The sequence below is a fragment of the Dermacentor andersoni genome, chromosome 4, assembly GCF_023375885.2.
Source record: "Dermacentor andersoni chromosome 4, qqDerAnde1_hic_scaffold, whole genome shotgun sequence".
Lineage (NCBI taxonomy): Eukaryota > Metazoa > Arthropoda > Arachnida > Ixodida > Ixodidae > Dermacentor > Dermacentor andersoni.
In genome coordinates, this window is record NC_092817.1 from 44,041,539 (window position 1) to 44,067,810 (window position 26,272).

The window sequence follows — 26,272 nt, forward strand, 5'->3', positions numbered from 1 at the left end:
TAAACGTTAAAACATCGAGAGAGAAAAAAGAGAGAGAAAGAAGCACACTGTGGTACAGAAAAAAAAAATATGGCTCGACACTGCGCCCTCAAATGTTTGCTACCGCACGAAACCTTGAAGATCTGCCACAACGAAAGAAAAGTATGCTACAATTCCTTGTTGTGATCGTGTTTGTGTATACCGTCGTACACATGAGAGAACGAGACAGTGATAGAAAAGAAAACAACGGTATATTTGATCCTTGTCTTTCAGGCAATGGGGCTGGAGTCACATAGAACTTGGCCAGACTTGTGACCCGTCTTCAGAACATGTAAATATCTGTTAGAGAAAGTAAAAAAGAAAGAAAGAAAACATCATGGTTAGCTTTAAAAGGCTTCTTTTGCTGGGGAGAGATAGACGCGTGACGTTACATACTAGCAAGAAACATATTGCACATAATTTTTTTCTTCTTTTTCCAGGAGATTGCATGGTCACGTGTTTTATTTCTTCAGTAAAAAAAAAGAACTCGTGAAGGAAACTAGCTTACCTATAGGCTGGCCAGGTCAGGCGACCAAGTCCCTGTGATGTGGCGCGGCTTTATCCATGGTAAATTCAACGTGGCCGCCAATGTACAGCGTTTTGATGCTAAATGGTAAGATAATATGAAATTCCTACGATGCACGAACGTGCATCGTAGGAATTTTTATGCTTCATACAGAACAACGACGGCTGGGCTTAGCCCTTCCAGTTGGTGTTGTTTGGCCCCGATGGAGTTGTTTGCTTCGGTTACTCCTGGAGATGACTGCACAGACAAGAAGCACATAAAGAAAAGGTTGGTGTATTGTAGCCATGTGTAAATACGAGTTATTTATTTATTCATGCTTATTTATTTTTGATTGATTGATTGATTGATTGATTGATTGATCGATTGATTGATTGATTGATTGATTGATTGATTGATTGATTGATTGATTGATTGATTGATTGATTGATTGATTGATTGATTGATTGATTGATTGATAACATGTTTTAATGGACAGAAAATGCAAGTCAAGTGAATATAGACTGGTGAAGTACTCCTTCAATACTCTTTATTCATTCATTTGGCTGAAAAAAAGTTGGTTAGCATCTGAGAAAAAGAATGCCTAATTTTTCATTTTTAAACTAAAATTTTGGGATTATCTCGCGCACCAGTGTTTTAAAACCAGTACGCCAGTGTTACTTAACGAATTTTAAAGAATTTTAACGTGCTTGAGTCGATTTTGCCGAGAAAAAGCTCTCTAAACTCGGTGCGCCTAGTTTTTGGATCCTTCAAAGTGTGATGCAGTTCTTTTTTACCGCAAAAATAATAGCTAGTGCTGTTTAGGCGTTACCGAAATTCATTGCGCCATGGGGAAGTATTGCGGCAATCATTAGAGTGGTGCAGTCACTGATAATTTGTTCTCCCGTTTTTACTGGATTTCCAGCCCTACACACACACACACACACACAGACACGCAATGTCAGCACTTCCAAGCATGTAATTTACCAATTCAGATCAACTCATGACTCTTATTTAGTGTCCCTTTGAGCGAACTCGCTCTAAACAGCACGCGATCCCACTCGTGCACAGAGGAAAGAGATAGGCGTGAGAATGCCATTGACACTTTGCTCGAAATGTCATCCTAGGAGAAGAGCGAGCCACCGAATAGGACGCGCAATTTTGTAATCTTGTTTACACATGGATAGAGTGGACGTATGCTCGGCTGGAAAAGAGAGCTTCCCCTAACGTACACGGAGTATGCAAACAACGCAGGATAATGGAGGAACACATCCGAGGAGAGCGCTTGACGTCACACGACCGACAGTGTCGTAAACCTGAGAAACCGAAGCGGCGCCTCTGCTCCGACGCAAAGCGAGGCCGTTGTCCCCCGACGGAACCTCTTTCCTGCACGTTTTTGTCCGCATCCCCGGAGGCGTGAGCGCCGCAGACGTCTCCGCAAACAGAACCGAACGCGAAGGACCAGCTGTTCGATCGCCTCGTCGCAACCGCATACGTGACTCTCTCGAGATTTCTACCCCGATGCCTGACGTCTGCAATCTGTCTCGCGCAGTCCAGCAACGTGGTGCATGATCTCGCGAGTGCGCCCGTTGTTCTCTGCACTGGTGTCAACGGCCTTGGGATATTTTTCACGGCCGAGCTCCCAAGGGTAGTTCCGCAATGGCTTTCTTTCGGCGGCGGTGAAAGCCGACGGCGGCGGGGTCGGTACCCCAAATGTCAGTCAAAGCACAGCCAGCAACTCAACCTGTGTCGGAGTCCCGATTTTCCTTGGAAACGTGATTATCGAGAGTTACAAAATATAAGTTGCCTTGCATGTACCTCCCTGGAACATACAACTTGATCGCGTGTTTCATCTCAGCCGGTGATCCGTAATTTCTCGCTCCTCACGTCGCGTTTCTTCGGCTCTACGTTGCACGTCGGCTGGGAGCACTGTTGTCGCTTTAGCGATTTCGCCGCTAGAGTTACCGGCTGTGTGATCTGTCTAGCGACATTTCTTTTTGTTTTTTATTGACTGGCGACTCCTTTTTCTAGCGACATGATCGATCAAGTGGCGATATTTTATATCGACTTCGAAGTGAGGAAAGCTGCTCCAAAAATATATTCATACGACGCACTTTATTATTCCAAAAGCACGAGTAGGCGGCCCAAATTGCCTGTACGGAGTGTGGACTCTGTGACCATGATGAAGCAACAGTTGTCTTCACATCGACAGTGTTCACGTCAAGCGAGTGCTCCTCAGCACGGTGGGCTTAACAGGCTTGACATTGTGCTCACAAAATGTAAGCAAAGCTGAGGAAATGTCAGCACTTCCAAGAATGTAAGCAAGCAATTCAGATCAACTTGTTACTCTTATTTAGTGTCCCTTTGAGTGAACTCGCGTGAGACAGCACGCGCTTCCATACGTGCGCAGAGAAAAGAAGTAGTAATTTTTTTTTTAATGGGAAAGCATTATAGACTCGCCATGGTTGCTCAGTGGCTATGGTGTTGGGCTGCTGAGCACGAGGTTGCGGGACTGAATCCCAGCCACGGCGGCCGCATTTCGACGGGGGCGAAATGCGAAAACACCCGTGTACTTAGATTTAGGTGCACGTTAAAGAGCGTAAGGGGGTCGAAATTTCCGGAGTCCTCCACTACGGCGTGCCTCGTAATCATAAAGTGGTTTTGGCACGTAAAACCCCATAATTTAATTTAATTTTAAAGCATTATAGGCTCCATTACGCGAAAATCCGGCGTCGTTGTCGGCGGCTTGACCGAGTGATGATACCAAAAATGGCCAACGACGCAAAAAGCAAATACACGTCAAAAAATGCTCGGATTGATGTTAAATTTCTCAGGGATAATGCTGTAAACAAAGTAAATTAATGGCTTTGGGAAAAAAATTGGGCACATTTCGATCTGGGTGGGAATCGAACACGGGCCACCGGAGTGCTAGTCGGGCACGTTTCCCCGACGCCACGGTTTCTCAACCTTGAGCTGAGTACACGTGTAAGAGCCCCCAATTGGCTCACTTGTGTACCGCGCTACGGTGGAACAATGTCCACAACGAGCAACTCTCGCACGTTGACGAATGAAGTTTGCCACGCTTCAACGAAACGATTTCAAAGCCTGGCAGAGTGAGGGAGCCGGACATTGATTTAGACATTGCCTACTTTACTAGTACTCTCGGGAGTCTCGAACGTTGAAGCGCTTGAAATCCCGTGGTTCCTGCCGTTCAGCGAGGCAAACGCTCAAAACGTTCTGTTATCTATACTTAAACAGGCAAAATTAACTTTCCCTTTATGACGTCGCAAAACACCATTACTCCATGTTAATCAGAAGAATGATAATAATCGAGGCGCTTGTATTCCCTACTTTTATTCAAGATTATATAAACGTTTTGTCAGCTTAAAGCTCCTTATGGCGATATTTCAGAACAAGAGTACAACCGAAGTACTACGTGCGTGACCCAAGCAGACAAACAGAGCCTTTAAAGCAATCCTCATAGACACATTCTTATAGTGGAGGTGGACGGATTTCAACTTTTTTAAATACAAATCAAATACGAATAGTAGGTATCGAATATGGATATATAGTAATCGGATAGGGGTATCCTGAACAAAGAAATATTGGCTGGATAATTTAATAGTGAAACGCAGACGCATATGCACATTTACAGCAGAGAGAGAGAAAAAGAAACGTTTAATATACGAAACAGTGTCCCGAGCGAGGCCTGGTATCACCCAGGAATATTTATTTCTCTATAATTGGGAAGCACGCCAGCAGGGATTTGAAAGAAATACCGCCAACTATGGGGAACAAAGGATAAGTTTTCACAAAATATCACCACTTGTCATTAAAAAGAAACTGCACGAATGGCCTCTAAATGTCCTTAAAGCCTGGTTGCAGACAGGCTTTCGAATAATGAAGGGTTGCTGTATAACATGGAGCTTTCCAAGAACGCTGAATAAATGGTTGCCGAAAAACAATCAGAAGTTGTGGAGGAGAAGGATCTGCTGAAGCACTTACGGGATTTAAAGAAATATCAAAGGGCCCATTGCGAGGAAGACGTCACTGGTCGCGACGTAAAGGTTAGTAATGCTGCATCGTTAGAAAGTAAAAAAAAAGACGGAAAACAAGCAAAACTCATTGGTGATTATGTAGGCTCCCGCGGCGAAAGCAAAAATGAAACTTGCATTATCCGTTCTGTTTCTGCGTTGCTTCGAAAACAGTTGTCGCTGTCTCACTTTTGATAACTTGCGGTACTTCGTTTAGCAGACGGATAAGAGTAGCAAGACTCAAATGTCGGTTGCTGTGAAGTATTGGGTTAATTTCGCTATACGAAACAAATGAATAGTTCGATTTTGAATACGAATAGGTAGTGTTAAACATCCGATTCTTCTTTGAAACATCATATTTTCGCCCGGCCGTACCTTATAGAAAAGTGGTATAAAGCTTGTAAACAGGGATAAGGTGCCTCAGAAAGGCTGGCCAACGTTTCGATAAGAGGACCTATCTTCGTCAAAGGTCCTCCTATCGAAGCGTTGGCCAGCCTTTCTGAGGCACCTTATCCCTGTTTACAAGCTTTATACAACAGTGTGCTATTCCATCTGTCAGCCCCTTTCTTGTTTTTGGACTTATAGAAAAGTGATAAGAGAATGAGCGCGACGTTCGAAGTGAGCTTGATTTTACGTTGTTCTTTTTTATTGTTCGTCCGAGTGAGCCGTTGTATGATGTTTGTAGAGTTCGCTGCTGTGTCAGCCTCACTATGCGTCCATGCGTCCATATTCGCTTGCTATTTGCTGCGCACTTTATAGACATGGAGCCACCGAGTCACGCGGTACCGTGACATCTGCGGACGAAGCAATGTAGGGCGTAACAGAATCGCTCACTTGTCTTGACCGTCGTCGCTTCCTTCGGTGTTGGCGGTGCTGGCCACTTCCAGGAGTGGCCGCGTCTCGGGGGCGGGGCTGATGATGAGCGCATGGTGCGAGTTGTGGATGGCCACGGCACCACCCGCACTTCTCGCGTCAGGAAGGAACAGCTTGTTCTCTGTGTTCCCGTCTTCTGCCTTGCTTAAGTCCTGGCAAAGGATAATCAAAACAAAAAAAAAAGATCCCTGGCTAAGTGACTCTTTGATCATCTCAATTCAATTATTGGTGACCATAATGTATCGGCCAATAAAGGCCGTTGGCATATACTGATTACAGTCGGCATATAGAAGTGGTAGTTGCAGTAGTAGTAGTAGCGAACGGTGTTTAACATCTCATTGCTGCTGAATGCCACTATCTCAAAATACATGAGCGTTTTTGCATTTCTGCCACATTGTAATGCGCCCGCTGCGCCTTGGACTTGAACCCCTGAACTCACGTCCAGCAACAGAACGCTGTAGCAGCAGCAGTAGTATTAGTAGCAGTAGTGTGCCAGCTCTATCAATAGTCGCAGTGGTATTATTATTAGTAGTAGAACATGTTGTAGTATTAGTAGTAGACCCAGCACTATACGTAATAGTAGTTAAAGTAGTAGTAGTGGTAGTGGTAGTATTAGCAGTAATAGTAGTAGTAATAGTAGTAGTAGCATCAGCAACAGCAGCAGTAGTAACAATTGTTGTTGCCGATGGTAGTTGTGCTTATATGTAGCACACAAAAGAACTGTATCTCTAGCGCGCCATTTTCGATATCGTCATTATTGCTAGTACCATTGTCACTGTCGCTGTTGCTGAAACATTGCTCCTTACCAGGACGCAGGAGCTTGCTTGAAAGTCGGTTTCGTCGCCCGATGGCTGCAGTGAAGTTTCGGCGGTGGACATGTGCATGCCGCTCGAAAGCTCCTCGGGGCCACCCACGAAAGCACTCGTCGCCTCAGGAACGATAGGGTGCGGGGACAGCTTGCTTCCCGCGCCAGTCGGATTATCTGTGCGAGCAAAAGGGTGCGATGTCAGAACGTCAAACCAACATAATGTCCTATATTTATCTGCATTGCATTATTATCTTCAAGAAAGAGTAAGAAGAGATTACGCAATAATAAAGGACCGTCGGAAGAGACTGCGGCTGAAAGGACTTGCGATGGCCAGATATCGCCTCTTACACCTGTGGCGGCTTGCGAACTTACGCGGTCGCTTGCGAACATACGCGTAAAACAACATGTGAGCGTGTTTGTGTGCTCCTCTCGTCTTCTCGTCCGGTTTGCACTGCACTAGCACTCCAAGATGGCAGTCCAGCCCGCATTGCAACACTAACTTACGGATTGCGTACTGTTTTTGCGCATCAATAGTCGCTTGCTGTGCAAGTTCTTGAACTTGCGCCAGCAAGGCGCTGACAGCGCTCGCCTTCATGAAACCTCTGTGATTTCTTCGGTACGGAATTGTGGCGCTATCTAACTTGCACCCGGCGAGTGACGGCTGTTACCTTCGCGACAACAGCGCACAACTTCGCGTTTTTATCGTGTTTCCTTTTCTTCTTCGTTTAGCGGGGAGATGTGGGGGAGGCTGAGTTGACATATGACATATGTCAATTGGCTTTAGACAAGATGGCGCAAGCCGCTGCGAACACGGTACATAACTTGTTATCGCAAGAAAGATTTTCCAGAAAGATTCGCAGAGGTCGCGCGACTCGCAATTAGTCGTAAAATCGTAAAATGTCGCAAATGGTCGATTTGGTCAATAAGCGGCTGTCTCAGGTCGTTCTCTCGGGTGCTATATTTTCCATTCGCGCGCCTGCGGCTGTAAACATACCGAACTAAATAGTGGCACAAGGACCGGACGATTGTATGCGCTAACGCTTATATTACGTGGCGATGATGGTACCAGTAGACATGAGCGGCAGCGATCGCGAGACTTTGGTTGGTGTGACGACGGACAAGCAGCGCTTGCTAGTGTGCACACCGGTCACCCTGAGTCGCTCCTTGGTCGCCAGTCCCGATTAGCCACGCGGCCTCCTTCAATCGCCGGAGTGAATGCGCCCTAACAGGTTTCAGACGTGAAGCTACCCGAATCACTGCAAACACCAAAAACACTAACTACAGCTTGCTATCGCAAATAAAATGCACGATGCTCCGGGCGGAGAACCCTTTGGTATTCATCTGGGGCGACATCTTCTTTTATAAGTATTTTAATTAAGCTTCTTTTGTTGTTGTTGTTGGCGGTGGTGGGGGTGCCGGGTTTTTTTTTTTTTTTTTTTTTTTTTTTGTAGTGCCGCATGCTTACAACTTCCAAATTACTAATTCTTTTGTCTCGATCAGCAAGCGAAAGACTAGCAGTCATTTGAGAAGAAAAGCACATAAGATGATGTCAACCTTAGAGTAATATGAAACTTCCTTCGTATAAGGCTGTACTATATTGAAAGTGTTTCGAGAACCCTTTGATGCAGAAACTTAAAACTGGCATAAAAAGTGCAATAAAAGCTGAGGCACACGCAGCTGCACGAGCAACGAAAGTACACGAACGTACGAGGTCAAACTATTTATTCGTTTGGTTTAACTAAACACTGCCTGCATAGGGAAAGTCACAATCGGCTTGGTTGCTACGAAAACGCAACGAAAGACACAACGAAGAGACGCTCCTTATATGGGAAAAAATGCCCTCGGAACAGGATTCGTGATTCAAACCCAACGCAGCCTTTTAGAGCATACCTGAAAGACGAGAAACCGCTGAAAGCGCTAGTCGGACAGAAAATCATCGATGAACAAAGACCGCGCGGCTGCAGCTTGCATGCTGCCAATTTTAAAAGCACCCGCTCGTCCTTCTTTCAGACGACGTCTATTGCGAACAAAGCCATGGCTTTCTCAAATGTCGTTGTGTCTCGCGTTTGCTAAAACTTCTTCTAACAATGAAAGTTCATCCACGTGGCCACGTCATGCCACGTGGATGCTATTTTCTTCGCTATTTTCGAGTAGTGATATCCTGCGAGAAAGAACAAAAAGAACAAGTTCCAAAACACAGTGCACAGATGTGCTGAAGGTAATAAAGCTACCTGCGTAACATGAGCGATGTGTAGTATGATATAAAATCATTGGTAGTACTGCGTGTCGTTCTTGCAGAGAGCCTGCATGAAGGCGTAAGTATTTTGTTTGACAATAAAATATAAAACCATTCGAATGCTTCACGGTTACATAACCACGGTTAAGCTTACCGCACGCGTGTATACTTTCACTCATGCGACTCAGTAAATACAGCGTTTGAATCGCAATAAAAGAGAGAGAGAAAGACAAATTACTTGCCACGAGACAAAAAAATCAAATCATAGCAAAAACAGTATAGGTAAAGTAAGAAGCACGCACGGGGGCTGTTCGGCGCTCGCCTTCAGAAGAATAGATTGAGGTTTGTTTTACATCTTACTCTTTTCTCTCTTCCTTTCTTTTTTTTATGCGTGTGTACCAGAATTTCATCCCCAGAAGCATCAGCGGTGCCAAGACCATTTAGTGCGGTGATTAATTTTTAAGTACCTTTCAGACATGCAATAACAAGAAATACTCCTTGTGCTTGTTGCCTGTAAATCTTAAAGATAGGCTGAGTTTCAGGCCAGTTGGCCACACCGCGTATACATTAAAACAAAGATAGAGAAAGCTAAGCAAAGGAAAATAGAAAAAAATTGCTACGCGTAAGAACAGGGGCTGCAAGCAATAAAGTGAAATTTTCAAACGACAGTTCACCGCATGGAAGGCAAAGATGTACCTCAGGCATCTATCTAGCCCGATACTGATCACTGAATATGGCTTGGCCACTCTGTTTCTGTCGGTTGTACATAAGGCTGCTGTTACTCTCTTACGTGTCTGTGTCCGTGTTCTTTCTCTAAACGTTTCTCTTGCCGATTGTCAACGCGCCTTCGCCAGCATGCTTTGTAAGTTTGGTTAAAGGCAACTGATCCAATTGGCTGAATGTTTCAACATTACCGTGTACCATATATAATATGTAGGTTGTTGGAAAAATTAATCTGTCAGCATTTACTTTCGCTCTATTAAAACATACCTGCAAGTGTGCTCATATTTTTTACTTATCTTTTACATGTTGCACAAAGCCATTATAATCCCTGCTTTCGTGAAAGCTATATATTAAACCTTAAAGCTATATATTTTAAAGCCGTTCGGCTAGAAGACAACAGCAACAAAATGTATTAAGTTGTAGGGCCTACGCACATTCCCTTAAATTACATCCACCAGCTTTGATTGAGTCCCAAGAGTGTTTCGAGATTTCACTGTCGCACAGCTCTGAAAGATTCGCTTGCCACTACAGCGTTAACTACAACGTCACATCTCGTTCGCTCTCAGTGGCCAGTGGTGATTATTTCGTTCTGTGTGACAACTCACCGCCATTGGATTGGGTCACCGCGCTGGTTGAAGTCTGGCTGACCTGCTTCGACTGCGGCTGCATGCGACTCGGCCAAGTGGCCACGCTGCTCAGTTTCGAGCGTTCACCGCGACTGTTGTATCCGGAGAGCACAGGGAGCTGCGGGTAAAAACGTGTATCGCACCAGGCGAACACAGATGGGCTAATTCGATTACAGTGTACGAGATAGATAGATAGATAGATAGATAGATAGATAGATAGATAGATAGATAGATAGATAGATAGATAGATAGATAGATAGATAGATAGATAGATAGATAGATAGATAGATAGATAGATAGATAGATAGATAGATAGATAGATAGATAGATAGATAGATAGATAGATAGATAGATAGATAGATAGATAGATAGATAGATAGATAGATAGATAGATAGATAGATAGATAGATAGATAGATAGATAGATAGATAGATAGATAGATAGATAGATAGATAGATAGATAGATAGATAGATAGATAGATAGATAGATAGATAGATACGACTAAAAAGGATTAGAAGAGCACAAATGGAGAAAATCGCGTACACAGTCCAAAAATAGGCGGAAGCATTCTCAAAACTTCTTATGTGGTGTGGTGGTGCTGTTCGACATAGTCCATCCACGCGAGAGTACATCTCACGAGAGTACCGTGTAACCATGCGATCTGCCTAACGACGCGTTGGAAGGTTGGTGGCTTGGACTGTTGTATTCTACTGGAAGCCATCAGAAACTATTTAGATGTGTTGAGATTTTTTTATGTATTGTTGGGCATGACTTGTACGGCGGATCAAACGTATCCTGCGAATACATGTGTTTCGCGATTACGCGTCCTAACGATGCCGTACTTTTATAATGTAGCAACAAAGGCTCACATGCGGAAAGGAAGCGAATCCGATAACATCAGCGCGAACTGTCTCGGCATTTTAAGGGAACCGAGGAGGCCCCAGCTATTGTCCCGCCTCGGCTACGGCTTTCTTTTCAGAAGACACCAAATCGAACCATTAGGACTTGTCAATAGTACGCTTGCGCATGGTGTAAGCATCTAATGCGCGCATCCGAGTGCATGCCGTTCACTGCAGGCGACGCCATCTTTCTAATTGAGGCGGCGACAAAGCGACACTTGCGGTAAAAGTTCTTTCGTGCAAACTCACCGCGGCCCGACTCTTTTGTCCCATCGCCCTGCGTCCCACGGCGTACTCCTGGTACTGAGAAAGCACGCACAGAATGGCGTATATCTGTAAAAAAAAAAGAAAGAACAAAAAAAATGACAGTATTTGGCGCCATCGCATTTCAAGGAGGTCAGCGGCAATGTCTTATTAGACGGCTCGTACTCGCGTAGAAAGAAAAACGAATTCAGAATGTTTAGCCAGTGCCGCATTGATGCTTCTAGCTTGCATTTTACATAATTAACTCAAAAAATACTTATTTACGAGATTGTCCAGCTACGCGTTTGTGGTTCTGAAAATAAATCAAAATTGTAGCTACACAGGCTTTATCCACGCACGTATGTGACTCGGGTGGATAAGTTATTTATTGTCAATTAGCAACAGAAATTAGGCAGTAGTTGTAAACGTGTCCGCACGAGATACTTCCACCCTGTGTGCACACCTTGATAAATGTTTGCTTTATCTTTAGGTGTGTACATTTAGCCCTCCAGCCGAAATTCCTTGCAGGACACGTCACTGGCCAGCGGTATCGATTAGTCATCTTCCTTCGCCATGCTTATGCTGTACAATGCGGTGCACTTTTAGACGAGCGAAAAAAAAAAATCAAGCGCGTACTTTGACAATGAATCGTGCGTGTGTGTTTGCTGCGAGAATTCAAAGTGCCATAACCTCGCATGATATTTGAAAAGATGGCTTCTAGCTAAAAGCTTGTGACCACAGTAATGACCGAACAGCGCTGATGGCCCTCGCCGGCCTAATAAGAACCACATGGCCGTCGGGCTATCAGCGTAAGGAGAGATACGTATTGAATGCGTGATGTGTTTTTCCAAGCCCAATATAGGCGAAATGCTGAAAATCACATTTCATTTTAAATTCAACAATGTAGTAGTACTGCAATGTAACCACACGTACAGTGTTCGCATGGACTTGATTCACATAATCGTTATTCGGAAGCGTTTCACGGCTTCGCGGGCTTCCTCAATGAGTCCGATAAATCTCCAGCCCGATGCTTGCCTTGAACTGTAAGATAAGCTGGAACTTTGAAGGCAGCACCACTTCTGCTTTGCGTGCTACAAGATGGCTTTGACTTCTTGCATGGCACATACGTTTTAATAAGTTTCTGGGGAGCTCGTTGTTCTGAGTCCTTTTTTTTTTATTTCTTTAAATGTTTTTTTTTTTAATTTATTAGTGCTTTTTGTGCAGGCGCGCGCGCGTGTGTGTGTGCGTGTGTGTGTATGTGCGTGTGTGTATGTGCGTGTGCGTGTGTTGTTATCTACATTTTAACATCAACATCCTTCTTTTTGATATTTTCCTCTAATCAATCTAATCAAACTCTCAAACTAATCAACAGCTCTCATCAAAGTATATACGTATTTCCCTCCATCGTTCTCTATGTGATTAAAATAGCTTTAGAATCGCAACATCACAATATATGGCATTTGAGTTTTAAATTAAGCCATTTTTTGTTGCCTGTATATTTATAAAATTTTCTAATAGAGATAGCCATGGCCACACTGTATGCGATACAAAGCATATCAACGTTAAAAAAAAGTGAATCACTTCTCCGTGTGTGAAACAAAAGTATAAACAAAGTGAATATCGACGGCCCCAGCAATATTTCGTTCAACGACGTGGACAGATCTCAAACGCACCAAGTGAAAAATTCCATGCACTGATGATATCATGTTCTTGACTCCTTTATTACATTTTTGAAGATGCACCGCGGAACTCATTCGTTAGAAAATATACATCGACTATCAGCTGTCACATCAATTCAAACATTCGGCTTAGTGCTTCATTTCTATCCCGTGCGTGGAAGATCTAATTAACTGTGGTCGTCGGGCATGTCATTTGCCTGCGAATAAAAAAATTGGCTAACCCTTTATTGAACTCGGTCGCATATCCCTCGGCGAAATTTTAATTAGCTTCCAGGCCTCGTACCCACTTCACTTTTTTCATTTGCGCTCGTGATTCCATCTCATAGTTTGCTCAATCGAGATGCCTTTACGTGGTTCTTTATTGAATGTGTAAAAAAAAAAACTGCAGCCGGACTCCGCAATTACGAAGTTTGGCTCAAGGTCAAAAATCTGTCTACAATGCGTTCTCCTTTTTTTTTCTTTGCATAGCTTGCCTTCTAAAAGATTTCGGGCGCTGCAGTAATCATGTCGTCGCGAAGTTTTCTTAACTGAACCGGCTGTCTCGACTTTAGCAGCACGAAAGGACGAAGAAATATACTTGAATTGACTTATTTTTATTATATGGTGATTAGTAGATGCCACGTTTAAATGTCGCCGACTACTCCTTTTCACATAGAGATGTGAAAAAAGAAGAATAAATTTAGAAGTATTAAAACTGAATGTCAACTCCAAATCACCATAACACAGTCACGTCACATAAGCACACTAATTCCACACTAAAACTAAGAAACACTGCAATAGAAAGTCCAGTCACATAAGTGCACTAAACCAACAGAAATTCTGGTCACGCAACTACACTTAAAACAGGGCACATAAGAAAACACGGATTAGATTCAAACGAAGGTACCTGAATCGCGGGATTGAATGGGCCAAAGTCGGGTCAAATTAATCGCATAGCTCATCACAGATAAACACTCTACTCAATAGTTTCCAAGAATATTGCTCGCTTCTAGAAATCATTGGAATGTGTAACGCTCGTCTTTGCAATGATTGCATTGGCCAAGGACCTGAGATCTTCCTGAGGTTTAATTGCCTTTCTTATCAAGCATTGAATTGTTGATCCTATTCTATCTAAGAATGAAATCTCGTGGCCTAATTTCATTCTTGAATGCAATAAAAAAGACGGTGGAACAAAAAAAAAAGGGAGATGTTGAGAGAGCGGATGCCTACAAGGTACCTTCCGAGCTCTTTCGCGCACCGCCGCAGAGAACAGCGATAAAGAAACAAAAATTATAGTGGATATTTAGCTCGCAGAGGAAGGAGTCCTTTCGAAAAAAATGCATCGCTATAAACCTCAATGTTCTTTTTTTCAAAAATTATAACGGCAGTTCTGTTTCACCAAGCTAGACAGCTAGATGAAGCCACCGATAAGCATTAAGCAAGAACTAGTAACAAAATGTTTTCACTAAACTTACAATTGCAAAAGGAAAAATGTGCACGTGCCCCCTCGAAAGATAATGCTATTCAGAGGGCGATAACCACGAAGAACCTGAATTTCTTGCCTACCCAATCTCGGAGCCTGAAAACGAGGCACAGACAATGCACGTGTCTGTGCCACGTGCGCATTGTGTGCGTCAAAGATTTTAAGCGGTAAAGAAAGGCGAAGGGGCAATTTTTCGTTCGTAGCGATTTTGTCATTCCGAAAATCGTTCGTTGGAAGGTGCACGCACGATTGCAGAAAAAAAAGAAAGAAAAACCGAATCCTGCGTGCCGTATAATCAACCCACGAAACCCTTATGCAGAAAGCGTCGTGGGACACTCACATACAAAGAGCTAGACCTTTACAGCCATTGCCTACGCTTAGAGCTGCCGCCGCCGCTTTTCGCTCCAGACGGATAATTCAAGAAAAGTAACAAAGCGGTTAAGTAAAAGAAATGAAGACAGCCGCAGCCAATTTCGTACGAAACGACCGCAAAGGGTACATCGCCTGCAAACGTTTTGTTTCCTTTTTTCTTTTCTTTCTTTTACTTTTTCTTTTCTCAGGAGATGTCAATGCTCGAAACAGAGTTTTTAAAAAGATTTTAATGCAGAACAACGAAAAGTGTATTTTTTATTCATCCATTGTTCTACTGAGTGCCATATCTTGTGTCTCTATTCCCCCTTTCTACGCAAATTTGTTTCCTTTGCCAAGTAACAAGGAGTAGCCGGTGCCACCACAAAGGCGCCAACCTCTCCCAATATTCATTTCAATAAAACAAACTGGTAAAAAACGAAAATTAGAACCACCTGGGTGAACTGAGGCAAGGTAATTGAAAAAAAATAATAAAAGTTGGAACGGCGATTCAACCTCTATTTGACGCCGATCAAAAATATTGCCGTCCGGAGCAAGTTGTGGGTGAGAATGGGGCACAGTCACTGCACACGGCACTCTATAGCATCACCCGTCGCGTAACAAGAGTAGGAAGAGCGTCGGTCTGCTTATTTTTTGTATACTGCACTGTCTTCGGGATAGGCCCACATTTCTTAGACTGCAAGAACTTCTGGATCGACGCACATTTTTAGAAACACAATTTCCGGGATCGGCCCACGACATAGGCTACAAACCCGCGTACCCGGTAGGGAAAAGTAGGGATAACTCGTCGAGAAAGACACCGTCCTTAAAAAAAAAAAAATTTGTGTAGATCCGACTCAAAAGTTGGAATCTAATGTGAAGCGAAGCTTTAGTGAAGCGGAGAATTAAATGTTCTACACCCAAACGAGATCGAGACGCTTACGATTGTGTTTATTTTTAACCTACGCAAAGTACAAGCTCTTGCAATAATTACATTTAGGCACCGTACGAGTTACAAATTTTCCTCTCGTGCAATGTTCGTGCGGATGCATTACACCAATCTCACGCTCTCGCCGAAATGCAAACACCAAAATCTGGCCTTCGCGCACTGTGAGAAGTCGACGCAGTGATGTGAATAGGACCTATAAAGAGATGCGCGATGTTTGTCGAGGGAATAATATTTAAGAGAGGTGGTATGCCACATAGATGTATGAAATATATGTCTAATTGCATCTCAAAAAGCCTGTACCCATTCTGTCACAGTGGCACATGCCGATGCTGGAGAATGGGCCAAGGATAGGCACGTACAAATGCCCAATGGTAAACGAATGGGGTGGCCCAAGTTTAACAACTTTTTGAAAAATCAAGAAAGCCGTTGAACATCAGGCGCTCTTCCTTTAAGACGTTTGTGTTCTTTAGAGACGCCTATCAGCCGACTTCAAATGTACAGGTTTCATTTGTGATTTAGTTTTATTACGCAGAACAGAGCTCCGCTCGCTTGCGCTCCATTGTCGGTCGAAATCCCGCGCTACATAAGACGGAAATTACTGTGGCTCGTACCCAGGTGCCTAAGAACGGAGTATGGCCGAATAGGCTTTTTTTTTTTAATCTAACAAGCCGTTTATTAACATCCGCTTTTTCACCAAGTGATATGTGTGCTTTAAAGGTCCCTATGAACCAAAATTATATTTGTCTTACGTCGTGATTTATTTTTTCGCTACAAAGAACACAGGTTTGCTCAATAAAACATTTATTGCGTTAAATTCCGGCTTATATGCACCGTCTTGCGGTGTCCTACTGGGCGTACCAGCACGCAAGGACGCAATAACCGGAACAAGCGAAAAAATATTCGCTTAAGGTTCGAGCTCGGAGGGCTGTGTAATCGGCGTACAAGATGCTTCTGGAGGTAGCGTCGTGACAAACTAAAGCATAAAAATGTAACATTCTGCAGACATTCTCAGGCCTCGGAGATCTTCCTGGCGATTTGCGCTATACACCGCGAAACAAAGAAATTAACAAATTCGGTAAGTATGAACGGAGATCTCGCAAGCAACAAGATAGGAACAGCCCTAGCTAATTTTGTACGTAGCGACCATAAACGATATTTCTTCTTGAACTTTCTTGTCGTCAAAAGAAGCCCACGCTCTAAGCAGAACATTACAGATACTTTCAGCGAAACAACGAAAAGCGTGACTGTCTCAAGAAGAAAGAAAAGGGTATTGCAAGGCACCCAAGTCAGTGTACGACAGCATTAGAATGTGAACTAAATAGAGCTCACAGGTAACAGCGCATTTTCTAAGAATGGGTCTCAGAACGCGTTATTTCGCGGTGGTGCAAAAGATGTTAGGCAAACGGGTCATACCTACGTTGCTCCGGTTCAGTCATGTTACAGGGTGTTTCAGCGAACACTTTCAAAAATTATTAGAGGTTGCCTGTGACAGATAGCGCAATTCTAGTTCATGACGGGGTCTACTCGAAGCGGCCGACACTACCTGCCACAAAAATGGAAAGGCATGATCGACTAATTAGCGACAACTCATTAAATAACTTTTAACTAATTACCTTATGGCCCATATTGCCATTTACAAATTCTAGCCGTGGAGTTCGCAAGGCGGATCCACTTGGAATGAATTCTTTCTTAACAAAACGTCGTTTTATGCATTCAAGCACGAAAGTAACTGGAACGTCAATGCATTTCTCGGCAAAGTTCGGGAATTAATATCCCGGAACTGTTGTCATCCTGATAATTTTTTCCAAGTGAATCCGCCTTGCGAACTCCACGGCTAGAATTCGTGAATTACAATAAATGCCATCAGGTAATTAGTTAAACACTTAATGACGACAGACAGACAGACAGACAGACAGACAGACAGACAGACAGACAGACAGACAGACAGACAGACAGACAGACAGACAGACAGACAGACAGACAGACAGACAGACAGACAGACAGACAGACAGACAGACAGACAGACAGATAGATAGATAGATAGATAGATAGATAGATAGATAGATAGATAGATAGATAGATAGATAGATAGATAGATAGATAGATAGATAGATAGATAGATAGATAGATAGATAGATAGATAGATAGATAGATAGATAGATAGATAGATAGATAGATAGATAGATAGATAGATAGATAGATAGATAGATAGATAGATAGATAGATAGATAGATAGATAGATAGATAGATAGATAGATAGATAGATAGATAGATGTGTTAAGTCTACCTGTGCAACGTTGTATTTCAAATACTAACTTTATAAGTGCTGAAACGAAGTGCTCCATAGTGAAAGAGACCGAGAACACATTAAAACGCAGAAGCATTGGTCGAAATAGCCCTGTACAGACGTCTCGTACTCTGCAGTATTGTCCCCTCCTAAGCGTTGTACTCCGCGACAATGCAAGTAGTGCTTGCGGCCGGATGACACTTGTCACGCTCTCTGTGGCTTCTGAACTTTTTTTACGGAGAATACGTCTAACAATAGCTCGGTAGTGTAAGGCTAGTGGAAGTAAAGAAACGAAGCCTTACGTTGATGGAGCACAGCGTGTAGTCGACGACGTACATGGCGATGACAAAGGGATTAACTCGCTGAAACAAATAAAAAAGAACATTATGAGTACACATTGGATCCAGGCTCTCAATTTTAATCTAAGGAATATGGCTACGACTGCTATGGCTGCTAAAGGAAGTACTACTTTCACGGATTTACACAATCACATCGGCCCGCCGTGTGTGCAACGACAGTGCTAAACAACTAAGAAGGCTGGGAAACTCCATGGACGGTTCATCAGATAAGCCACCAACTAGATGACTGTATGTAAAGCAGAATACACAATGAAAATGATACGCGCCCAAGAAAAGGAGGACGTGAGGATAGACGGGACAACTGCTTAATTGCAAACGACGCCCACTATCAGTCGCGTGCATTCATTGTTCGCGAAACAAAAAACGCTGGGGAAATAAACTTCGGGAAAACTTGTACCTGCAGACCGCTGACACGGAGATCCAAAAACGACATGTGCCAGACTATTCGTCCTCGAAATAGAAAGAAATAAACCAACGTTTGAAGCCATTTATGTGCCTTAAATCTTTTTTTTTTCATAACTTGCAGCGAAGGCGCGCTGATGCGGCTGGCCCAAGATGTCGTAATCTGGGGCAGCTTCCATAATTAACACCAGTCAAGGTGTTGTTTGACCTTATCGCTACAAGCTATGCCTACTTCATTGCTCGCAGTGCACCGCTAAATACGTTCCGCACAAATTTTTCGGTGATGTTCAATGAACTGCAAGCGTGCCATTCAGGCAATACCATGCCCGTCCGACGCACCTTTTGCCTCAAGTCGGAAGAGCCAGCATTTTTTCATAGCAGTCCAGGGTGAGATGGTTTCTCTTCTTCGCCAACAAATTTTCAACGATGGGGAATGCTAGTATAATTGCAGATAATCGCCTCCCAATTATTATTTAGCATGTCTAACTAAATGAGAGTGTCTATAATCACTTCGCTGTGCACGTTGCAACTGCGGCGGATGCACGTTCACGTAGTGGGAATTACTTAGGCTGTAATTACCCAGGCCCTAGCAGACGCTGTCGAAATTCATGACGTTGCAGCCGAACTTGTGCGGGAACTTCACGGAGGCGTCACCACCTGTATTTTGTCGTTGCTCCTTCTCTGGCCTACCAAGCGTTTTGTCCCGGTAAGTAAGAGTGGTGCTCATGATATTGTGGAAGGGTGAATCACTATAGTACGGAAAAAATCCTTTTTCTCTTTAGTGTTCCTTTAAGAAACTCGCAATAGTTGTCTCGTACATCTTTTTTGTACTGAGTCATCACGCAGTGCCGAAATATCTTAACACCTTCGTTCCTCCCTTATTTGGACTCGCCGCGGTATAGCTCAGTGTCGCTATGGCGTTGCGCTAACTTATTTCGAGGTCGTGGGCTCGATCCCGGCCGTGGAGGCCGCATTCTTATGGCGGCGGCTTGCAAAAAAAGAAAGCGCTCATGTACCACGCGTTTGGCACACGGTAAAGAAACTCGAGTCACCAAATTAATTCGGAGTCCCCCCCCTCTTTCCACAGCAGCATGCCTCATAATGAGATCGTGTTTCTGGCACGTAATATGCCCAGAATTGTATGGTTTTTCTTCTTAATTGGCAACTGCAGGGAATGTTGGGTCCGGTACGCAGGGAGAAGTTGTATATATGGCAGACCATGGAAATGCGCACACTTAACAAAGAGCCAATATACAATCACTATACGTAGTTCTCTGGTTTCTGGAGATAGAGGAACCCATCACTGACGTTTCTTTCCTTTCCTTCCTTTCTTCCTCTTTTCTTATTTCTTTCTTTTTTCTTTCTTTCCTTCTTTCATTCTTTCTTTCTTTCTTATTTTCTTACTTTCTTTCTTTCTTTCCCTCGTAATTTTTCAAATGCGTCGCTATAGGTTCTTACCAAGTCTGTGACGAAATACAAGGACAGGGTGACGTCAAGCAGCGTTGTCATAGAAACCACGGTGAGCCACGGAATCAGCAGAAGCCGGTTGTCCTGAAATCGCGCGAAGAACAGTGCCCCGTATGGGATTACGCGGAAACGCGAGTAGACCTGCAGGCGTCATCCCGTGCACTTTCGTGAGCAACATGAAAGGGAACACCGATATCATTTTTTAACCAACGATTACTCGTAATATGCGGACTCAAATCAGACACGTTAATGTATAAGAATAATCTTTGCAGTTGAAAAATTTGGTCTTATCCAATGCTTTCATGTGGGAGCAGGTGAGTTTAGCCCCCGTAGCCTCTGGAAAGCAACGCCCGTGTCTCCTTCGATATTGCTCGAGCGCGTGCATCAAATGATGTATTATCACTTACACTTTCATTTAGAAAAATGACACTGTTTGTCCTCATCACGTCCTTATTTTTAACAGAAAAAATTTATAATTTATCCACTTGGTGGCCTAGTGCACAGTGGAATGTTTCGCTTGCGTTTCTGTAGCATTATTAGCGCGAAACTTCGCGCACAGCTTGCTTCGAATAGAGTCGACGCATAAATATTCGAAAACCAACGGAAGCTTTCCTTCACAACGAAGATGCAGAGGTACAACCTTGAGGTTATGAAAAGGTTATGAAAAGGTTATGAAAAGGTGTCTGTCTATTCTTTCTTTTTCATTTGCCAACTTCCGCACGACTGATAATCCAAACTTTAGGTAATTTGTGTCCCAGTGCAACTGGGAACTGGTATGCTTTACTTGTGTTTGCACGGCGTTATTAGGCGTGGAAAAATGAGCTCAACCAAATAATTTAAGAGAACAAGCCATGAACCTACCAGAAACAGTCCCAGAAGCAGAACAATGGAGAAAATGACGCAGAGGCCCGAGAAAATGAGAAGCAGGAGGACCAACGTAAAGCCCACTGAAAGAACACGACAAGAAAGCTTGTGAAAATGATTTTAAAAAGTACAAAACATAAACATGCACTAGACAGGAAACAGCACAATGGTATAATAAAGAAGAATCTATTTGAGGAAGATATAAAAGTACAGTTCATCTACTACACATGCGCAGAAAGAAAAAAACGCCACCAAAGGAGATAAAAAAAAGTAAGGAAAGGAAGAGAAAACAAAACTAGGCTAAATTTTAACAGTTTTTTATTCGTTTATTTCCTTCTGTGCCTTTTCTTCTTTATTTTTTTTTGTCACCCCTGGTCCGCCCGCAGTTCATGGACCACACGCTCGTGCAGACCATGAACAGTCCTTTTACTATTTTTTTTTTTCATAAAACATCAGTTGTTAGCAAGCTCATGTGCTGTTTGCTGTCTGGTTCGCTTCTTCCCGGTCTTTCAGTTTATTTCGCACTGTGTATCAACTGGCCCATGAACACATGCCTTGTGAAAAACATGTGAGCCGCAGCGGTAAACTAATAATGACGGTTGCGCCATAGAAATACGAACGTTGACGTACCCAGTTTTCGCTACTAGTTCTCGGCGTCCCAACATTTGTAACCAACGTGGTTAAAAAGCAGACTCAAGATAAGTGCGAGTTCCTACGCGACGAAATTTTGCAGTCAAGGCACTTATATCATGAGTTGGCAGAGTTTGTATCGCGTGTTTGCATCGCCCGCATGAATATTTCATAAACGTGTCTGGTTCTACAAATAAACATTCGAGAGCAGTTCGAAAAAAACCCGAGCCTGCGTCTCATCCTGTTTATGATGCAAATAGTCAACTGCCTGGGGCGCTCTAGACAGCTTCGGTTGTTTTGTGGTTTATTATTTACACGTGCCCGTTATGCAGTAAATAAAGCGCAAGGAAGCAAACACAATAGTAAAAATGCGGCGTGCACTACGGTGGAGTCAAATCTGTGCGTTCGAACTTGTGACCGTAAAACTACTCTGGCAGAACCGAGTACGCTTCGCGGCGGAAGCCCAGTTATGCTCCGGCGAGGAAGCCCGCTACACACAGTCGCAAATCATGTTGAAACTTACCGGGCGTGTGAAGCACGGAGTTTGCGTGGAATATACCAGTGACCACTAGCATCGTGTAGAAAATCTGCAAGACCATAAAGCAAACATCGAGTCAAAATTTGGGAGGGCACGCGAAGCACTGTGGTCTCGCGCGTGTTCTTGCGCTTCTGCGGCGTGTCTATGTGCGAAAGTGTGTGTCTCTGTTAGTTGTCACATACTTTAAAAAGCAGTTGCAAGCAGCCTTGATACAACCACATGTGTAATGCGATGCCTACCACGCTAAGGGTTAAACTACGGCAATATCAAAACCGACCTGACGTCGGTCATCGATACGAATCGTATGAAGCGTTTGGGAGGACAGCGTAGACTGATGATAAATTCTACACGAAATATATTGGTGATTCCGCAAGAAACAAGCCTAAAGTGAGCTAGAAAAGCACTTGTAACATGGGTATTCGGTCTCATAGATAGCAAGAATAAATAATATAACATATAATAAAGATACAACCTAAAATCATGCCTCTGTGTTTGATGAATTGCGTGCCACTCTCTTTATCAATTCATTCATTCATTCATTCATTCATTCATTCATTCATTCATTCATTCATTCTAAGTTATATTGGTTTTTCTAAAATCTATGTTTTAATATTTGTTTTCACGTTCGACCGCCTGAATCTCGTCTTAACCCGCATAAGATGTACAGTCCCGTTGCACATGAGAATAACGATAGCAACAAAAACCGCAGCACTGCTTTCGAAGCTTTCTGCCCCGTTGTCGATCGGGGTCAATGCCTTGAGCTTTCTGTGTTGATAGAAAACGGTTGTCCGCTTGTACCGAACACAGACAAACTGTTTGTCTAGGAAAACGTGCTTCTGCTCCCGTATACAAAGGACCGCGGATTCAATTTGGTGTGAGCGAAAACATTTTCAAGTGAAGCTTGTATTACCTCACTCGTACAAAAAGAAACTCAAGCCGCGCGAAAATAAAGATTGCTTGTCGGGCTGCGGATTCAAACCAACGACCTCGGGGTTGCGATACCACCACACTAACCGATGCAGTCGCTGTCGTTGTTTTTTTTTTTTCGTGGTATTTATTACAGTAGTATTCAACCCGACATTCACCGGTTGTGCATAGTCCGAGATTGGAGTTGGAGGGCACAATGAAAGTCATACACGAAAAAGGCAGCGTTCATACTGTGAGTGGTTCGACTTAAAAGGGTGGTAAGAATAGGCACCTCACCAAAATGGGATACCAGTCCGGTTGTATATCGAGTCCATCATAAACATGTTTTAGGTCTAGTGTCATCTGGATGACATGTACCCTTGTAGGTACAACCATTTCGGCGTTTGGTCTATCATTCGCGTTTTCTACAAACTGTGCATTCCCGTGAGAAAAAACATATCGAAAAGTGCATTATTATCAGAAGTCGGCCGCAGGTATCGAACAGTATGAGCGTTGATTTCAGTCTTTTTTTTAATGTGCGTTGGAGGACATAGCAAAATGTGATGGTGTCGGTGCAGCTAATAAACGATGTTCAATTGTCTTTGGCACATCACAAAGGCGACAGTTAACAGAAGAGACAAAGATACCCTTTTTCTGTAGCCGTGTTTTTGCCGATATGGTTTCACTGTGAAGTTTAGAAAAGAACGTTTTGCAGCAAGGGGATATATACATTTTACGAGCTCGCTTTAGTACATTGTGGCCTGGCCATTTAATGTATAGTGATCGGTAAAATGGAGGCGGAAATAGCATGGACAGTAAATATTTGTATAACGTTTTACGCAACGCACAGTACAAGTATTCAGCGGAAAATCAAACTTTCAGTAAACGAACCGCTAAGTAAACTTCTTGCATGAACCCCCCACAAGCATAAGCGCGAAGAAAAATTGGAAGAAACTACTAAATCATGTATCACATTAACAAGTGCGACTTGCATGAATGACCGAATTATAGGATGCGAAGTATCGCGAAAGAAGAAATCAGACACTATTTGCCGCACATAAAGATGTACTAAGCCCAGCCCACCTTCACTAAACAACACACTGTAGTAAGTTTCGAACTGAGAAATTACATCATTCGTATTTGTTAGAAGACAACCTTTAGAGTATATTTCCGGAATTACTTTGGAAATAGCGTGCCGTCGCTCATCAAGTAAAGCTTGACGCGTTGGCTGCTCAGACTGCAGATCACGCCTATTTTGACATCAACACGCGCATCTCTGTGACGCAGTGCATCATACTTTTCTAACTCCCATTTTAGGTTAATCGTGCACGTATGCCCCCAACAACTTCTCTTTCTACTGACTTGCCGTTATTTGCTGCTTGGGAACTCTTTAAACAAGAGGTTCGTACAGTGGCTATAAAAACTGGATCGGTGAAAGCATTCTATAGGAAGAATGAAGAAATAATGCTTCTTAAGAGCCTATGTAGCCTTTATTGATGGAATGCAAAATTCCAGGCACTTACATTGTTGACTAAGAAAAAAATTCAGCCACTGTTGGTGCATCATACGCGACCTTTAAAGTAGGGTTTTATATGCACGAAGAAGTAGACGTAGCGCAAGGCGCTGCCCAATCACAGGCGTCCTCTCTCTCCGGAGGAGGAAAAGGGTGCGATCGCGTGTTCGCTCGCCTCGCACCCGCCGTCTCCCGCCAGTTCAGGCCCGGCGGTCAGATGGTGAGGGCGGGTTTGGTTCATTCTGCCGAAGAGCAAGCTGCGTTGAAGGAACGTCAGCAGGAGAGCGTTGCGCGCCATGCCTTCGGCCGAAGAACAGGCGGCGTTTGATGAACGCCGCCGGGAACTCGCTCGAGAAAGCGCTTGTCATCTACGTGCCGACCTCACCGTGAGAGAGCGCGAAGCCGAGTCATTACCACAACGAAGAGCCGCGCATCCCGAGCTTCGCTTGCGCCCTTCTTCACAGTAGTGGAAGGGCGGTCATACTTTTTCGCCCATTCTTTTCCTGCTATGAAATGATTATGTTGTTTTTCTTAAACCAATAATGAAAAGTAAATGAAGGGATATTTTTAAAGCTAAAGCAAGGCGCATCAATTTTGAGACAAGGAAAAGCTTTGGACTGTCGTTCGAATGGATCTGTATCTTGCATGCCTGAATCACGCCGGGTCAATTTCATAGCATTCACACTTTAATAGTACTGTTTTTGGTAATATTATTGGTACATCGTAATCGCGCGCCTATCATACAATAACGTCAAGTAATGTAAATATATATATGCAGATTGCATGAGCAGTGTGTATATATTAGCAAGTCACAGTGGACCCCAATTTCTCCGAGACGACAAATTTCAACAAAGAATAATGCAGTCATGTGGGATGGCTGTGTAGAAGAAATAAGCTATTGCCATGTAAATCAAGATGAAACTTACAAAATTACGCTGGCAATTCTCAAGCGACTAATAATTAAAGGGAACTTCGAACTTCTCTTTGAAATCATTTACCGTGCTCACAAGGTTAGTTTCTTTGTTTATGATTCTGTGTTCTTGCAGTATCGAACTCTATTCCTGTCGTTTCGCTTTCGCACAAAGTTCATTGTCGAGGCGTCCTTTCTTTTTCTTTTTTATACAATCGAGTTCAATGCCACGACCATAGTGTTTGCTCCCACTGAAGAACTTAGTGCCGATGTAGCTCGCAACTTTGACTCCTAGCGGGTTTCGTAACATCTGTTTCGCTAATTAGCTACTGCAAATGAGCAGCGGGAACGCCTGCAAACAAACGCGCCTTAAACGCCGTTACTCAAATTTACAAAAAAATCTAAACCTCTAAACGTCTAACCGTGCCTTTTGAGCTCTTGTAAAGAGCACGGTACGATGGAAGGAAAGAACGGTTTTTTTTTTCATTCCCGCTGCCCTTTCTTTATTATTGTTCATCTTTGTTAGTTGTCAGAGGTTCGGAACATTTCAGTTAATTGCCTTCACCATTCGGTGCTGCAATAAGAAATAGCAGAGCGGTCGTAAAATTGGAAGTGTGAACGTTTCATGCTTTATTAGCTCTGGGATAGAAACAGTTTGGTCACTGAAAGGGCTGAATACTACAAAGTCATTAGTCATGAAGCCAATAAAAAAAAGAAAGGTAGTAAAGAAACAACAAAACGCCTTTAGCAAGTTGGTTGATCACGACAAAAATAAGCATAGAGAAATGAAAGAGTTGTGTGAGTAGAACAATAACGTAAACTGTAACATGTAATAAGAAAATAACAAAAAAGAAGAGAAAGACTCATAAATTACTGTTCTTGAGCCGTTGACTTCAAGAGTCACTGACACGCAGCAAATGTTCTATGAAAAGAAAAGTAGATTCTAAGACGCTTTGCAAAAGAATGCAGCAGAAATCAATACCTTTAGTGTATTT

At 43.2% G+C, this 26,272-nt stretch overlaps 1 protein-coding gene across 1 annotated transcript in view; it reads right to left on the bottom strand.

Annotated features, from left to right (window-relative positions):
- Positions 1-211: 211 nt before the first annotated feature.
- Positions 212-26,272, bottom strand: part of LOC126537028 (uncharacterized) — a 46,772-nt gene continuing 20,711 nt past the window's right edge. Inside the window, exons 2-11 of the mRNA XM_050184142.3 lie at positions 21,934-21,997; positions 20,778-20,863; positions 19,908-20,000; positions 17,991-18,050; positions 10,970-11,053; positions 9,800-9,938; positions 6,234-6,409; positions 5,389-5,579; positions 527-781; positions 212-318 (exon numbers count right to left, since the gene is read on the bottom strand). Coding sequence (XP_050040099.1) covers positions 766-781; positions 5,389-5,579; positions 6,234-6,409; positions 9,800-9,938; positions 10,970-11,053; positions 17,991-18,050; positions 19,908-20,000; positions 20,778-20,863; positions 21,934-21,997 — 909 coding nt within the window. The 3' untranslated portion in view covers positions 212-318; positions 527-765. The remainder of the gene's footprint in view (positions 319-526; positions 782-5,388; positions 5,580-6,233; positions 6,410-9,799; positions 9,939-10,969; positions 11,054-17,990; positions 18,051-19,907; positions 20,001-20,777; positions 20,864-21,933; positions 21,998-26,272) is intronic.